Source organism: Capsicum annuum, chromosome 8 (genome assembly GCF_002878395.1).
Source record: "Capsicum annuum cultivar UCD-10X-F1 chromosome 8, UCD10Xv1.1, whole genome shotgun sequence".
NCBI lineage: Eukaryota > Viridiplantae > Streptophyta > Magnoliopsida > Solanales > Solanaceae > Capsicum > Capsicum annuum.
This window is the reverse complement of record NC_061118.1, coordinates 165971375-165989487: the sequence shown is the minus strand read 5'-3', so window position 1 is coordinate 165989487 and position 18113 is coordinate 165971375. Positions and strand designations below refer to the sequence as shown.

General features: G+C 32.9%; 2 protein-coding genes across 9 annotated transcripts; one reads left to right on the top strand and one right to left on the bottom strand.

The window, feature by feature from the left end:
* Positions 1 to 1863: 1863 nt before the first annotated feature.
* LOC107840259 (wax ester synthase/diacylglycerol acyltransferase 11) lies at positions 1864 to 10424 on the top strand. 2 transcript variants are annotated; one of them, XM_016684067.2, is made up of 7 exons: positions 1864 to 2773; positions 3108 to 3349; positions 8699 to 8771; positions 8872 to 8939; positions 9040 to 9252; positions 9453 to 9590; positions 9929 to 10424. In XM_016684067.2, exons 1-7 carry the CDS (start codon positions 2278 to 2280, stop codon positions 10082 to 10084), a joined length of 1386 nt encoding a protein of 461 aa, XP_016539553.1. In that variant the 5' UTR covers positions 1864 to 2277; the 3' UTR covers positions 10085 to 10424. The 2 variants fall into 2 exon arrangements, with proteins under 2 accessions (XP_016539553.1, XP_016539552.1); XM_016684066.2 differs by having other exon boundaries at positions 2045 to 2773; positions 8869 to 8939.
* A 112-nt stretch (positions 10425 to 10536) lies between these two features.
* LOC107840257 (filament-like plant protein 7) lies at positions 10537 to 15924 on the bottom strand. 7 transcript variants are annotated; one of them, XM_047395051.1, is made up of 7 exons: positions 15670 to 15924; positions 15426 to 15560; positions 14479 to 14607; positions 14043 to 14181; positions 12094 to 13912; positions 11949 to 12009; positions 10537 to 11176 (listed from the first exon to the last, which is right to left on the bottom strand). In XM_047395051.1, the coding sequence occupies exons 3-7, from the start codon at positions 14578 to 14580 to the stop codon at positions 10763 to 10765; spliced, it is 2535 nt and encodes an 844-aa protein (XP_047251007.1). In that variant the 5' UTR covers positions 14581 to 14607; positions 15426 to 15560; positions 15670 to 15924; the 3' UTR covers positions 10537 to 10762. The 7 variants fall into 7 exon arrangements, with proteins under 7 accessions (XP_047251007.1, XP_047251008.1, XP_047251005.1 ...); XM_047395052.1 differs by having other exon boundaries at positions 14479 to 14586; XM_047395049.1 differs by having other exon boundaries at positions 14043 to 14187; positions 14479 to 14586; positions 15670 to 15923.
* Between the last annotated feature and the right edge of the window lie 2189 nt (positions 15925 to 18113).

Sequence of the window (18113 nt, the reverse complement as noted above, 5' to 3'; positions counted from 1 at the left end):
TGTATAATTTTTTTTTAATTTAATTATTTTCTTTCAACACTCCAAAATTATGTGATTATGTTTTAAAACTTTTTAAAACTAACTTTTTTCTTTAACCAGCACTAAAACATGTGATTTATCTATTTAAATCTTTTTAAATTTAATTATTTCCGTTCACCAGCCCCAAAACATGTTATTATCTTTTTAAATCTTTTAAAATTTAATCATATTCTTTCTCAAACCCCAAATCATGTAATTATTTCTTGAAATCTTTTTAATTTAAATATTTTCTTTCAAACTACAAGCTACTCATGGGACATCGATTCATATAGTCTACCGCTGACTATTATGTTTGGTCGATGGGAGACAGAGTCTAAGATCGGCGATAGACTATTTATGTGATCTATATTTATAGATGCATTCACTATAGATGCAAACACAAAAAATAACAATAACCAAAAAGAGGAAAACGAAACTTGAAAATAGAAATACTTGTATTAAACTTTGTTCACTACACAATCATAGGAATTTTACATAGGGAACATTGACGCATCGGCCAGAACAACCAAAATAAGCAAACAACGAAGAAGTTTTCTTCTAACAACAATCCTACAAGAAAGCTTCTTCTGCAATGAATACAAAATAAAAACTTATAAACATAAAACAAAAACTAAAAAACTGATTTCAGGGAATGCTGGGGGGTGATGTAGTCAGGACCTCGTCCATTATCGTTCGAACGTCACATCACTCTACGGAAATGAATCTTGAACAAGATGGCACGGACAAGGAATCATTATCCCCATCATCATTGTTTCTCCCATTTCCTTCGCTCTCTTCACTGTCACCACTAACACTGCATTTGGCAACATCTTCACCAGAATCAACGTAGTCGTTTATTTCCTTTAACTCCGAATCTGATTCAGACACTAACTCTTCAATTTTCTTCTTTTTTGAGACATTTCCAACTGCCTCGACTTTTCTTTTTCTACTGCTACCAGCAGAATCAGAAGCGGTACCGACTTTGCATTTAGGAAGGATGCTTTTTTAGCCATTTTCAACACAATCTACACCTGCAGAACAAATCTCTCATTTTCAGTTCATAGACCACAAGTCTATCAACAGAAATAACTCAATGCTAAAATGAAACGCCCCCCAAAAAAATTGAGAAATACCCCACAATTAAACAGTTCTCTACACAAACATACAATAACTGAACCAAAATTCAACATGCATTATCAAAACACAACAATAGCTATAAATCAAACTAGTACACCTAATCAAACTAATTAACTATTAATCTTTCAATTTTCACTATTTCAGCAATCATATTTCTAAAAAGATTCATACGTCTAAAAATTAATTTCAATCTAGGGCATTCTCATTTCATAGACCATGGGTCTACGGATAAACCACGGGTTTACAGACAGAAACATGTCACTGTTTAGATCAAAATGCCAAAATAACTCTTCAAATAGTAATTATCCCACCATTCAACACTTCGTTGCTAAAAAAAATCACAACTAAACCAAAAATTCTAAACAAAAGTTTCAAAATTCAACACCGTGATCGACGAAAAAAATCTGTCAAAAATGCCGCATAAAACCTCAACTGTTGCTTCAAAATCAAACTCATTACCTATAAAATTCTCATTTTTTAACTACTTAATCAACCAAATTCGGAAAAGAAAAATTTCCTACATCACTACGAATCGATTAGCAAAGAAAACCTATTAAATGGATCTAGATATGATCGAAACTTGATTTTAACTAACCTTGCTAAGCAACGACGAGCCCTTACCAGCTGGAGAAGAAGAGGAAAAGAAAATGACGTTTTTGGGAGTAAGAGATTTTAAAAATGGGAGTTGGAAGAGAATTGAAGAGGAGAGAGGGGTTTTTTTTTTATATTAGAATAAGTAGAGAGTGTTAGATGTATGGCCTTACTTTTTCTACTTTTTTCTACTTTTTTACACCCTAAACCTAAAAAATAAATCAAAAAGAAATTAAGTGGTCATTTAGCAAATTCGTTTTGGTAGGTGACTTCTTAAACTAGTATTGGAGCACAATTGAAAGATTATTTCACGTTAATAATTTAAACTAGTATTGATATAGAACTTCAAATTCTCATGTTAACCTTCAAATTGGGTTTGTAAATTCTCATGTTAACGGTTTAAATTTATATTCCTATATAGGGATGTAATTACGAAAGTTCCTTGTAGAATTAAAACTCGGATGAGTTTCCTTATTTAACCGAAAGTTCCTCCTAGAAGTTTGGCGGTTATACTTTCTTTCCAAAATAACCATGACAGACGTAGACGAGCCTTTGACGCCGGCCGGCCGTTTATTCATCCAGCCGGAGATGGACCAAGTCATCAACTGCGCAGTTTCCGTCGACGATTCAATCGACGTTGATGCGGTAAAGTTGGAAATAAGCAATTCAATACTCGTTAAACATCCCAGATTCTCCAGTATCATGGTGAAAGACTCGTGTGGCCGTGAACGATGGCGTAAAGTAGAAGTCAACGTCGATGAACACTTCATTATTCGCCGTGAATCTCAAATAACTGATGATCCTTCGATTTCTGATGAAGATGCTGTTAATGATTACTTAGCGGATCTCTCTGTTTCGACTCCGTTAAGTTTATCCAAGCCTTTGTGGGAATTTCATCTCCTGTTAGCTCATAAATATGCTGTTTTGAGACTTCATCATTCTCTTGGTGATGGAATTTCACTTATGTCCATGTTCTTGTCTTGTTGCCGGAGAGCTGATGATCCTAATCAGCGCCCCACTACTCATGGTAATTCTGAATTTCTTCCATCATTTCATCTCAAAGTTTAAATACTGACCCTCGACGTACGCTACTAAAATATATAAGTGAATTTCCGACGAAATTTGTCTGGAATTAGCTTGTTCGAAACTGACTCTCCGTTAGAAATTCCATATTTTCGAGAGCTTTTTAGATGAGAACGTTCGTCAATAATTCATGTTTCTTAAGTAGGGTTCATAACATCGGACTTTTCTAATGTCATATTAAATTGTACGATCAATCATTATTTCATATAAAAGTGAATTATATTAGACATTATCTATAATATGTTTCTAATATTTATTTTAATTGTATTTTGCAACAGGTATAGGAGCTTCGAGTTCATCAAACGATCGAAAGATATGGAGCTTGTTGACAAAGTTGTTGAAAGTGATATGGTACACGTTGGTGTATGTTATAGAGTTTGCTTTGAGGACTTTGTGGTTGAAAGATAAGAGGACAGCCATAAGTGGCGGAGCTGGAGTTGAGCTATGGCCGAGGAAATTGGCCACAGCCAAATTCAAGATTGATGACATGAAGACGGTCAAAAAAGTCATCCCTAATGCTGTGAGTTATTTTCTTCTATTAGATGGTTATAATGCTGTGAGTTATTTTCTTCTATTAGATGGTTATAGTAAGTTGATAAATTCATAGAATATATGATTTATTAATTTTGATATTAATAGACAAGATATATAAATGGAGGTGTATTAAAAAATTAAAAGGTAACTTAATAAAATTATTTTTTATTTATAAGTTTTTTTAAGCAACGGCTAAAGAGGAAAGGTACAAGTAAAAGTAAGAGACAGATATGTACTACCTAATTCACGTGGCCCAACAAATTTTAAAGCCATTTACATGACGAAACTAGAGGGATGCTGTCATAATCCACCTTAATGGTAATAAATTATTAAGTTGAGAAAAAGTCTTACGTAATGAAGAAAAGAGGTGATTTTTCTAAAGAGGTGATTCCTTTTGTTCTCTTGTATTGTATCTATTTTGACTTGTTCAATAGTCGGGTCCTTATTGTTTTGCATTTGACTCTGAATGTTTTCCTTTTCCAAGTTCTTTCATTATCATATTGGCTAAAAATAAGGTATAATACATGAAGGATCTTTTAATTTGGTTTCAATTAATATGTATGTTCTTTATGTTTCAATTTTGTGTGTGTATAAGTGAAGGTATTCGTCTTTAATTAATATAAAGCTGAATAAATAAGTACACATGTATTATATGTAAAATTATGTTAGATTTGTAATATAAAACGTGTGTATCTATTTATTTAACTTTATAATAATTTAAGTGTACACTTAAAATTGGAGGGCATAAATGCTCCCTGTTTGCTTTTACTGGACCCTTATATTAAAAATAAAAATTTCTTTTTTACTTGTTCATTTCAGTAAATCAAAATAATTTCTTTTTTATAAATATTAGCTTTATTATTAAATAACTATATAAAATATTAGAAGCTAAATTTAGATTTCTAAAATTTAAATAATAAAATTGATTTTGTAAAATAAACTCCTAATAAATATTTTTTTCAAAATCTGTTAAGTCAACCTGAGTCAAAAAGAAAATGAAACAGATGGATTATAAATAATTTTTTAATAAGTAAACTTGTAATTTGAGAAATAAAAGAAATTGTTCCATTCCACTTAATATGATAAGCTTATAGTCTTATTCATATGCATTAAATGCAGTGCTCCTCGTCACAAGCTTAGTGAGCATTATTCATATGCAGTAATCGTACTTTCTCCCTCACTTTTACTTTATTCAAAGTAGATATTCATTTTTATTTATTTAATTTAAAATTTTAAAAAGATAACTTATTCATTAATTTTTAATTATACTTTTATTATTAATTATAATTATTTTTAATATTTTTAAATATTTTTAATTTTTTATATTCAAAGGTGACAATAAAATAGGTAATCGCTTTTATTCTTCTTGACGAAATTGGTTAGTTCTTTTCTTGTATCCCGCCGGTCCATATTAGCTGGACGCATTTTATTTTATATAATGATTAAAAAATATATTAATAAAAAGATAATTTTGTTATTTTATTCTTTAAAATTTTTTTTAAGAATTTTATAAATAAGTGTGAATATTTTAAAAATAAATTGATTTTAAGAATAATATAAAAAAATTAATTAATACTTTTTTTATTTAGTAGAGTGGCCAACTAATAGTAGAAGGAGGAAATATAGTGAAGAATTGGTCAGGGAATTAATGACTCAAATGATAAAGTAGCACTCTCCCGTCATCCTAATTCTAGTTGTCGTATTTATCTTTGGAACGTCTTTGCAAATTATTAATTGGAAATTAATTTATTTAAATTATTTGTAGTATTGTATTCTATAATTTCTGTTTAATATTATTTTTATTTCACTATTTTAACTTTTAAGGATAAAGGTTAAAAAAAAAAGTAATTAACCATGTTTTAAAGTTTTAAAATAATACTCGTAAACATTTTGGATGAATTATTTATCTTAATTATGACATATATAAAGGATGAACTAAGTGAGTAATCGTGGCGTCTGAATTTAGACTTCATTCCTAGCTAGAATTAGTGGTGATTATAAAAAGGAAGGAATTTGTGGCTATGGAAGTTGGGCAAAGCATATTATCTAGGACAATCTATTTTTGGTTGTTTTGAAAGTGAAATGCATGGTGTATTAATTCATTGTTTCCTAATTTCGTCCAATAACTCAACTAACAACATATTCATATTCAGTATATTTTTATAAGTGGAATTTGAGTGGGATAAAATATACGTAGTTTATATCACTATTCGAATTGAGCATCGAATAACTCCTATTATTTAAAATAAAAATAGAAGAAAAGAATTGTGAGTTACTTCCTCTCATCCAACGTACTCTTAGGGGTTGTTTGGTACGTGGGATGAAATGGTTAAAACTATCTCATTGAAATGGTTAAAACTATCTCATGAGATTATTTTATTTTTTATAGTAATCCTACCATTTTAATGGAAAATGTAAATAATGAAATAAAATAATATCAAAATTATCTAATACTATCTCAAATCAAATACTATAAGATAAAATTAATTTCAAAATTATTTTTCTCATCGCACGTAACTCGATTCCTTACACTCTGTTTGGATGGTGGTTTGTCGTGGTTTCATAATGTATGGTACAGTATGGTATGGTATGGTACAGTATGGTATGGTACAATACTATGTTTGGATAGACTGTATCGTTCACTACTGTACAATACTGGTATGGCGACACATAAAATGGGACGGAGGGAGTAATAATTTTTTTTGTTTGGTTTGATTTGTGGGTAAAAATTATAACATATTAAGGCTGTAAATAATATGAGATAAAGGGTAAAATAGGAATAGAAAATATTATATGAGGATATAGTTGAAAAAATAAACAAGAATACCATGCAAAACCACCAAATTGATGGTTCAAAAAATTGGCCTATTCCATGATTCCTAAACCATGAAATGTTACCATACCATACCGTGCCTTTTAAAAAACAATCAAAACAAACATGGTACCCATATCATACCATACCACAAAAAACCACCATCCAAACAAATTGTTATATGCATCAACCTTTACTATCCAACTCTTACTTTGAAAAGAGGCGAACCCACATAGTGCCTTGAGGGTGCACGTGCACCCGGTAACATTTTAAAAAATTATATATATATACGTATATATATCCTACTAAAGTGGTAATATATTTAACTGTGCATCCTCAGTAATAATACTTGTGTGGGTGCACTGAATGTTGATGCCCTTTTGGCCCGACGTCGCGTGTTCGATTCCTGATCGAGTCACTCCATTTTTTTAATTTTACTTCTCCTTTATATACATTTAAATGCCACCAGCTAGGCAGTCACCTCATATGACCTCACCCATCATTAATTAATATATTTACTATGTACTAAAAAAGGACTTTTCCAATCTCAAGTCCCATATTTTCCTCCAAATTCTAATTTTCAATCCGTATTTCCCCAAATCCCCCCAATTCCAAACTCCCTAGACTGCTGGACACTACAATTTACAAATTAATAGTACCCAAACAAAGAAAAAAAACAAAGAGAAAGGAGCAATTTTTCATTTGATGCTAATAGGTACACATTTTTTTCTTTCCTTTTTTTTTTTTATTTTTATATTCAAGTTTGGGTAATGTTAATTGTTTTTAATATTTACTTGTTGCTTGAAAGTTAGTGTGTAAAATTTATTTATTTCTTTTTTCTTGTTTCTATTTAAGTTCATGGGATTTGATTAAAATAAATAAATAATTATTTTTATTTATATTCTTGATGAATTTTTTATTTTGTAGGAAATTTGTTGTTGATTCTTGTGAATTGAAATGGATAGATATTATTCTCCTCAACTAAGTTCTAATTTTAAAGACAATTCTCATCGCCTTAGCAAAAGCAAAAAAGGGCAAAAAAAAGTTTTAAGGTCCATTATATTTAAGCACAAAGTACAAATAAAACGTAAGATTTAACCAAAAAAAAAAGGCATAAAGGAGAAAAATATAAACATATGTCTAGTTCAAGACTAATAATATAAGCATGAATGACAAATATATGAACACATAAAATTTCTTTTTTTTGATTAAGTGAAATATTAATTGCTTAGTGTTCGTATCTCCAGAAAAGTTTCATTGACAAGTGAAAGTATATCTTATAAATTAGAACCTAAACTGCACATTAAATAAGGCGAGCGATCAACACAAATTTGAATCTTTATTCAGAACTTATGCACGTCTTTGACAATACTGATGCATTTCCAAACTTCAAAGCCTGTGTCCGCTCTGACTTTGGACCAACCAAAAAGTGGTTAAAAGTACCAATACTAGCTTATGTCGACAATGACAAAAGGACATCGTATCCAATTCTTCTTTCACTTTTTCCTCTTCTTTCAATTAATTTCGCATCGTACTCAATTGCCGCCCCCTCTTCTTCTTTTTTGATCTGTTGTGTTCCATGTCAAACAGTTTATACATCAGGAAAAACGTAATACTTTCTTCTTCCTATTTGTCAAGTTGTGATCCACTGTTGTCAAGTTTGGGGAAAAAGTCATTTGATAACAACTACAATTAGCCCCACAATAGATCACCATACGAAAATATCTTCAGGCAAATGACGTGGCCCTATCCTCTCTTTTTCTTTCTTCTTTTTACTTATTATTTTATTTTAGCTGATCCTCTATCTAAAAATATTTGTTTTAATTTAGTTATCTCTAATGAAATCAAAAGTATTTTATTGTGTTCTTCCAATATTACTTTTAACATTAAATGACTAAACAAAATATATTTACTTAAATTTATATTTTTAAAGCATAATTAATAAGATTAATTTGATAAAATAAATTCCTTAATTAATATTTTCTTAATGGATGTGCCAAGCCAATAGGGTCAATTAATATAAAATGGAGGGAGTATTTATTACTTATCTGGATAAAATTAAATTCTCCACATTTTCATGTCGAGGACCATGAGGTTCTAGCTTTTGGACCCGTCATCGTTCTCAACCTCGCTTAATTATACTGCTAGATATATATAAAAAAAAAAAAAAAAAAAAGGAAAGAAAATCATGGACCACGTCTTAATTACCAGTGGCGGACCTGGTAGAATATAATAACCCCAAATTATTTCAAATGTGACTGGTGAAATTCTATGATAATGTTTTGAGTTTCATCTACGAAATTTAAAACTCTATGATTGTGACTGTTTTTCGTTAACAGAAATAAAGAATGCCATCTATGAATTTGATCCCGTCCTGTGGCATCACGTTGGCTATATAGCATGCTAAATTCTAACTTTTGTGCAAAAAATTATAACCTTCATGAAAATAAATATAGATATACACTTTTGAGTGATACTAATAACTTGAATAGCTTGAACTGTTTGATTTTTTTAATACTGTAGACCATCAACGATGTCCTCTTTGGAATCATATCATGTGGACTCTCTAGGTACCTGGATCTTCGTTCACCTAAAGGTATATTTCTTCCGTTTCAATTTTTTTTTCTAGGTACTTTTTTTAGGTTCTTTAAAAAGTTTTTTTTTATTTTTTTGACAATTTTTTAATTCATTAGCAGCTCTGAAAGAAGGGCTTCAGCTCACTGGAGCTGCCATGATCAATTTAAGAAAACAATCCGGATTACAGGTGAAACTTTAATTTCCCCAAATATAAAATGCAAAATGTAGCTAATAGAATTTTGTTAGACGGTAACAATCTCAAACATTAGTTTTTTTTTTCTTCTCAGGACTTTTCACAGCTGATGGACAGCAAAAAGGGGGCACGGTGGGGTAACAAATTTGGGATGTTACTCTTACCAATTTATTATCACAAAGGGGGAAGTGATCCATTGCAGTTTGTAAAGAGAAGTAAAGCAATGATAGACAAGAAAAAGTTATCACTAGAGGGTCCTTGCTCCTACAAAATTGGAAACTTTGTCATGTCCTTTTTTGGTCCTAAGGTACACCATATAGAGGTGTCATTTCGTCAAATTTAGACGGATCAAAATGAGTCAAATAATTAAACAAGTCGTGAATCAATCGACCAATAAAATTATTCGTATCTAGACTAATAGGCTAACATAACCCAACCCATATAAACTTTAATTTGCCTATCATTTTTGAGTTACCATTGCTTATTCTACACTTTTGTGGTGTGTAGCTAGCTGGGGTGCTCAACTACAGAATTCTTAGCAACACAACGTTCACAATCTCAAATGTGATCGGCCCTCAAGAGGATATCACCTTCGGAGGGAACCACATATCATCAGTTAGAGTCACTTCTTCTTCCCTGCCCCATGTAAGTTTCTCAACGTATTGACGCTATCGTTCGGTAGAGTGTATAAGAATAGTACTGAATGAGGTGTATTAGTAATGCTGCGATTTAATTATGCTGGAATTATTCCCTATTTACTGTTTGATTTGGTGCATTAACGACTATTTGTCTTTATGTATGTTTATCCATGCATGCCCGATAATACATAAGCTGAAAATCCTACCAAACGAACGGTAGACTAAATAATAACATGACTAATTAATACAAGTATTAGATTCTCTAACACATCCTACCACACGACGACCATTTTCATGCAGTCACAAATCATCATGTCTCTAAGGTTGCCTATTGACGTAATGCAGGCAATCACAATGCACATGGTGAGCTACGCCGGGAAGGCTGACATGCAAATATCGGTGGCCAAAGACATCATCCCTGATCCCAAAGTTCTAGCCAAGTGTTTTCAAGATGCCTTACTGGAAATGAAGGAAGCTGCAACAACTATTGCCAAAAGTTAAACTTATAGACTACACACGGTATGTTGTTGTAGTTGTTGTACACATCAGACAGCGCAAAGAACTTTTTCTTTTTTCTGCCTCATTTTCGAGGTTACCGGTCCTCTTTTATTGGCAGCAAGGTATATATATATATAGCTATTTTTTTGTTAAGGATAGTGATTTACTCATAAAAATAAAGAGGTAGAAGGGGGAGGGAAGGGGCTATGTAATTTAGAGGAACAATTACTTGTAAAAGAGTTGAATACAGAAGTACCTTACATAATCTTTGTTGTTATTGGAGTGTAAATAATTAACTCCTAATGAATTGGCACATTAATTGAGGCCGCTTTTTTCTTCTTTACTTCATTTTTTTTTTGGCAACAACAATAAGCATATAAACAAAAGCTTTAACCATTATTAACTTGTCTTTTTTCTTAACCTGATCTAGCCATTATAGAAAAGTAGCACCAAGATGGATCTGAAAGCAAGTGCAATAGCCAATAAGATTCAGACAGAGGGTTTTATTACATAAGTACATATAAAACACACTCACATAAGTTCATGAAGGTAAGTAATTGAAGTCAATATCCAGGCTGCAGTTGCAAACCTTACAAGAAGATACATATAACTATGTGCATTATGTGTTTGATCAAACCAAAAACTGCATGCTGAGAAGCACAGCCCGATTTTCTTGCAGCACTAGAAAGCTTCGATGGCTAAAGGAAACGCTCTTTTCTTGCTTCTCCCATACTTCTTCCTCAGCAAAAGTTTCCTGAGAAAATTCACCCCTCGTTTCTTGCTTGGCAAAACTACCATAGTTCCCATATTAGGAGTTTTAGCTTCAGGCTGTGGGCTTTGCGTTGCGAGAACTGTATCAATGGTTCTTGGAGATTCTTCTGAGTTGGGAGAGAGGAGTTTCTCCTTTTCCCCGTCATCCTCAGTAAGCATCCGATCGAGTAAAGACATGTGCTTCCTCATTTTCTTACTGCTGGCGTTAGTGTCAGCAACTGTATTTTCCTTTGGCAAAGATAGGGCCTTAATTTGCTTTCCTAGGTTCATTATAGTCTCTTGACACTCAGCCAACTTTGCAGAGGCGGCTGTTATTTCCCAGCCCTGTCAATTTGAATAATCATTTCTCTACTTGACACAGTAGATAAAGTACAAAATGCATTTTGATAGTTTTTGTTGGAAGTATCATTTATAAGGCATTGAAGTACTATTAATGCATCCAATTTGTAATCACTCTAAAGAAAAAATAGCCCGGATTGGCTGGTACACAACTTTGAGAAATTATCTTGCATCGTTCTATCTAATTATCCCTTTACAGTAATATTAACATTCGTTTCACTAATAAAGTTTGCCCGTAAAAATTTCTTAATGAGTTTTTTTTATTTTATTTATTTGGGAGGGTCTATGTTTACATGACATAAAAAAAAATTATTTTTCCATGTAAGATTAATTTTAAAATGATAAATTTAATTGAGTGACATTATTGATATAAAGGCCTAAGTTGAGTGATTTTATTGCTATAAGGCAAGTTTAACAACTTGAAAGCTGAATGACCTTTTAAGATATTTACTCAAATTCTAACACACTTTTTAAAACTTAAAATACTACTAGTTCTTGGCCATCACAGTAAGCTTTAAGCCATTACTTGATCTCACATACATATTCATTGTAATTCTGGTACTTACGACATGCAACAGTAACTGAAATCTATTTTGCCTGAGATCATAAAAGTTCCAATACTCGGCAAACAAATGCTTAAGCTGTCAGTTTATAGGTACTTTGGAAATAGATAAGGCAGCTAAAGAACCAAGAGTTTCTTGGGGCTTGAGCTCACAAATATAGAGATGAAGAAGAGAGGGAGAGGAAAACTACTCACAGTTTGCTGGAGCCCTTTTTCTTGATCCACGCCATCAATAGAAGTGGTTTTGGCAGTAATACTGCCAATCAGATATTAGAGAAGTTAGAACTTTCATTCTCTGAGAACTACCAATTAAGAGAACTAAGTAAGAAGTGATGCATACCTTTCAAGTTGAAGTTGAAGCTCAAGACAAGTTCCTTCCAGCTCTTCACAACAGTGATTTCTATCTTCCAGTTCTACTGCAAGAGAAGATAGCTTTGAAAGTGTTTCATTTAGTTTAACTCTAGTCACAGTAAGATTGGTGTCAAGATCTTCATTGATTGATTTCTGATTTTCGATAAGATCCTCCATCATTCTTTTAGATTCTTTAGCTGTTTCTAGTTCAGCTTGTAGGCCTTCAATAATTTGTTGTGATTGTTGAAGTTCACTTGCCAAGTTTTCACACTTGTTCTTTGCTACCTGCAGCTTAACCTGTACATCTTTGTTTGACGTTTTCATACTGCTCAGCTCAGCTTTCAATCCTTCATTTTCTGCTTGGAGGATAGAATAGGTCTTCTCCGATTCTGATCCCGGTTCAGTTGTTAGACTTTTCATCTTTGGAGATGTTACCGGAGATCTCCAAGTAATGTAACCACTGATGGGAAGCGGTTCGGAATGACCTGCACCAGTATTTGGAGGGATTACATTGTATAAAGCTACTCTAATGTCCTCTAGTAGTTCATCAGTGCCTTTTTTTGAGGCACGGATTTGCTCCATGATTATTTTCAAGATTTCTTGAAGCCATTCAGAGGATCTCTTCGTCGTTGCCTCATTTGAATCACCTGGTCCCACTGGAACTAGTTCCTTACCAGTCGAGTCCGTCTGGTTTCCATGTGTCTCTATTCTCGAGGAGTCCGACAAAGTGAAACTTGCATCTGAGGGAGAATAAGAACTCCCTATTGTAGAATCGACAGCAACTATTGCAAGTTTCTCCATTTCAACAAAATCATCCATCAGACACATCTCTGAAACCCCATTCATTTTTGAACCAACACTTCCATCTCTCTTGCACGTGTCATAACTTGATATCGAGGAAGTTTCATTTGATAGTGGACTAGCCAGGGCCAGCTCTTTGGAAGCCTTAACAGAAGAAACTAATCCAAGATGATGCCCACCATGGAAAATCTCAACTTCTTTCCTCACTAACAAATCTTTCAAAGCCCTGTTCTCTACCTCCAGATCGCACATACGCTCAACCAAACAATTCATCTCCTTGCGGAGAATGTCAGGATGGCCTTCGGGGATTGTGTCTTTAGGAATTAAACTTCCAGTTGGGGGATCCGACTTCCTCCTCCTTATGACAGTCTGATTCTTTTCTTGCATTTCAATTTCGCTCTTAACCTTTGTCAATGCAACTTGACCTGGCAGCCGCTTGCGTGTTAGAAGACGTAATCTTTGACAATCTGCTTCCAATTTTCTAATTTTCTTCACATTCTCAAGTTGCTGCTTATGTGAGGCATCCAAGGAGCGGTGACTGAACTCCACCTCTTCATTCCGGATATGCAACTCCCTCTCAAGCATCTGAAATTCATACCTCAAGAAAGAATTTTCTTTCTCTACAGAATCTAACCTCGACATTAGTGCATTAAACTCGGCTTCCGCCTGTGCACCGCTCTTGGTTAGTTCTTCAATTATCTGCCCTTTCACGAGAAGGACCTTATTCAGATGGCAATTCTCAAGAGTCAAATTTGCAATCCGTTTATTTGTTTCTGCTAATTTTTCCTCCAACTTTTTGTGCGCCTTCTCAAATTCTTTTGATGTCCTCATTACAGTGTCCCGTACTTTTTGCTCCTCGTCATCCCTGAGAGAAGCTAATTGCTGCATGTGATCCCTCAGGGCAGTGTTCAAGTGCATTATCCTTTCGTTAGCAGCTTCTCTCTGGTTTACAGCTTCATCGAGTTCTTTTTTAAGGCAAAGTACTTCAGCTTCAGCTTTCTTCTGACCTAAAATAGCATCTCATGTCTTAGAAGGATACTAGTTCATTTAGAATAAGCTTCAAGGAAAACAAAGAGAATGTAAACTGAGAAAGTGTGCACGAGCAATACTGGAAAAACGAAGAAACAAAGCTGTTACCTGCAATAGCTTCTTGTTCCTTTTCTGCAGCCTTTATCAATTGTTCATCTTTGGAATTAGATTCACTCAGGGCGGTTGCCAACTTCTCTTCTAAGATTTTCAACGATTGCTCCAGATATTCGGTTTCATTTGGAACTGTCTGTCCCTTAACAAAAATTAACTCTTTTTAGCAAAACGGTTCAATAGAGCCTCTTCCAGCACAAAGAGAACTTATATCAACCATACTAAGTTTGCATACAAAACAAGGGCATTATGGATTTATGGGTTAAAAAACTTGCACGAGAGCTAACATTGGAGCTTTATGATATAACTTGAGCTAAAACCTCTGTCACATTAAAGTTAAATATGTTGCATCTTTTTTTTCTTCCTATTATTAGTTGAACATGCTACGTTGATATAACTACTTTTGATAGTCGAGAAGAAATCTTTTAAGTACCTCAATTCCATTTCCTTGAGCAGGATGATCAGATTTGCTGATTGAAACAATTGTCTTCTCTGAAGATCGTTTCTTCGGCCATAACCATGACTTCTGGTCCATAATTTACTGTCACCATGAAATTCAGTACTGAATTTTCAAGAATTGCCAGAGAGCAAATAAGATGGAGTCAAGGCCAATTAAACATAACACAACTTGCAACTCGAAATCAAACTCTTTCGAGTAAACTCTGATAAAACACTTTTCAATCTCTAAAGGTACTTAAGAAGCATTATAAACCTGAACATTGCTTGCTGTTATTCAGCAAAGGCTAATGTAGTTTATATTTAATGGGTCAGCTGAACCGAGTATTTTCAACACGGAACATAGATATATACATGAAAACCACTAGAATTTTAACAAATATTAAATCCTGAACCCGTAAAGATATCCGCCTCTGGTTATTAACGGAATTATGCTAAGGCTACTTGGATTGCACCAACATATCCCAAAATGTGAGTACGTGACACCGAGTAGGAAACCGACAAAAGTGCTACATCCATTTCTTGGTGCATTCTTCGTATTTTAGTTTAAGACCACAAGATTCAAAAAAGTTTTCGTTACTTTCTTCAACTCCGTGTCAAGTCAAAATAATACGAACAAATTGAGACGGAGGGAGTAAATACATTCCAAAATAAGAGCCAGTGAACATATATATACTAGAATTTTAAAGAATTTCACTGGCACGAAGTTGCCATTTTCAACCTTCACGTCACCCCACCATCACCACACACAGACCCATCTTTTAGGGTGGGGGTAGCAGAGTTGAACTAGGGGTAGAATTTAGAAAATTTTCAACATAACCCCTAAATTCATAATCTTATTTTAGCTAAAAGTGAAAAAAAGAAAAAAAGGCAAATAAGTGACTATCAAGAACAACAAAACTCACAACCACAACAATAACATACCCAGTGTATTTTCACAAAGTGCGGTCTGGGAAGGGCAGAGTGTATATGCCGCCCACACCTCTATCTCATAAGTGATCGGTAGAGAGCTTGTTTCCGATGGACCCCGACTCAAGCCAAAAATAATCTAGAAAAATACTTAATAGAAGAACAAGAACCAATAGGTATAGTAACAAAACAACAAAAACTCACTCAACTACATGAAAACAAAACCATTTCTAAACTGAGATTAAATTGCAGTACTCACCAAGAAGCTAAATTTAGCATGCACCAGCAGCCACTGATCATATAATTCTTGAAAGTAACGTCACTTCAAGCTTCAAGAAAATAGGTAGCTAGTGACAAAAAAATGATATGACCATTTTTTAGACAGAAACTGAAACTAAATAAAAGAGTAGTAGCTGTGAAAAAATACACCAAAAATTGCCACCGACAAGTTTACACACCTTTGAAGTGAAAGGAAACAAATAGTAAGTGGGTCACCTTCACACTTTGGGACAAGGGTTAAAATCCAAAGTCAAAAAAAGATTAAAAGTAGCAGAGACTGAGTAGAAAGATAAAGTTATTTGGAGGGTCCATATATGGAAGTATTTAGACAAACAACAGTTGTTGCTCTCTATTAATTTGTCTGATGAAAACATTACACTTCTAAGACGTGCAATGTAGAGAGTACTTTGAGCATCTTTGGACATCATGTCCATTCAATAATAACCAAGTGTGACCTTGTGGGCTTGCTTACCTTCTATACACCTTATACAGGGACAGTCCGATAAACTAAAAGTACTCCTGCTATATATTAGGAAAAGGATCATTCATAAGAACTTATTATATGTAACCTATATGACTTGAACCATCGTAATGCAATAATAAACAATTTAACTAATAAGTAACAAGACAAATAGACTAATCAATTGCACTGTTTCTTAGTATAATACATGCGCAAAATCTTTAGGGGCCGTTGGTATACATGGGATTAATCTCAATATTTTAGTACAAATAATGGGATGATTAAATAGCTTTGGAATTAATTGATACCTCACAATTAAATATAAAATAAAGTTAATTTCAAATTTTTATCTTGTGATTATTATCATCCTCCCACATATTAAATGACTCCTTAGTAAGGTAAAAATGGTTTAAATAAATCAGGAGAAGTAATTTCATATTATTAACATAACTTTTTAGATTAGTAACTCCTTTTTATGTTTTTGCCCTTCATTTATTTGAAAAAATTGTATATTGATCTGACTCCCTTTATAACTATTCACTAGGAGAGAGCATAGATTTTTTTTTTAGTTTCCCATTCGGTGTCCAGTGTCCGTATTGGAGCCCCGACTAATCCGAATCACGCGTTGCAGGGCCCATTAAGGTGGTAGCGCTCCCAACAAAGTTTTCTCCATACCCAAGGTCGAGAGCATAGAATTAACTATAAAATTTATGTAGAATTTCCTATTAATCTGTACTTAAATGGTTCTAATCAATTAAATTTTTTTTTATAACTCGTCGCTAATTCATAGTTAACTAAAATTAGCATGAATTTTTTATTATTTAGCTATAAAAATTTATCTATTGCTAATTCCTTATTTTCTATTGATATTATTAACTTTCAACAAATATTTACGAACTTTTGAGTCTTGACAGCCACTGTTAATCTGTTTTTTAGTAACTTTTGATTCAATACATATATTGAGAATATGACATAAATGTGCGTGAAATAGGGGTCAAGAGGATTGATTGTTGCATAATGATTTTGTCCCTTTATATGTTACTTATAATATTATGTATATTTAAAAGAAGCATCCTGTCTTACCTTTGTTTTGAAAATAACATTTTCGTGGTCCCTTTTTCTTAGTAAAGGTATCAAATTGGAGATCATGACTTTCTCTTTTGTGTTACTTTAATATTTATTATTTATAGCTTTTGTTCCCTTTCAATCATCTTTATTTCATTTAGTTAATTAAGTATAATATAGTGTTGTTTTATCTGAAACGAAAGTAAGCAAATAATAGGAAAACTGGAAAAGCGCCACTTACCTTAGTGGATTATGACTTATGAGGAGAGCTAATCATCACTTTGTGCACCAACTACACTAACTATGTTTGATTATTGAGAGGATAATTGCTACTTTTGCTTTAATTATGCATCATTTTAGAATCAACTTCATATAAGGTCACTCAAATTTAATCGCCGGGGTACTAATTAATTTGTGATCATTCTTATTAAAAGAATTACTTATATTTTTTCTTAGGCAAATATAAAAGAGGAATGATCAAATTCACGTATATTGCCTTAAAATGATACATATCTTTTTTCTTTCCTCTCGATCATCAAGGAAGAGGGCAACTTACCACAATGAATATAAAACACATAACACAATCACGAGCGAAATGTAATAGGTTTTGTTCTTAAACCTTTAAATGCTAAACAATTAACTTTTGAATCCTCCATAAACTAAAACATGTAGGGTTGGTCCAAGGATGGGGCTAGTAAAGCGTTTGCTTGAGGCCTCCAAAATTTTGAGGCCCCGAAAAATTTAATATGAATTTTATTATTTTTGTTTCACTTAAAATAATACTAAAAATTATAAAAAAATAAAATGTACAAAATTTAAATAGAAAAGAAAGAATCTACTTTTGTCAAAAATATTTTATAACTTTGATTTAAACAACTCAAATCTTCATATTAATAAAT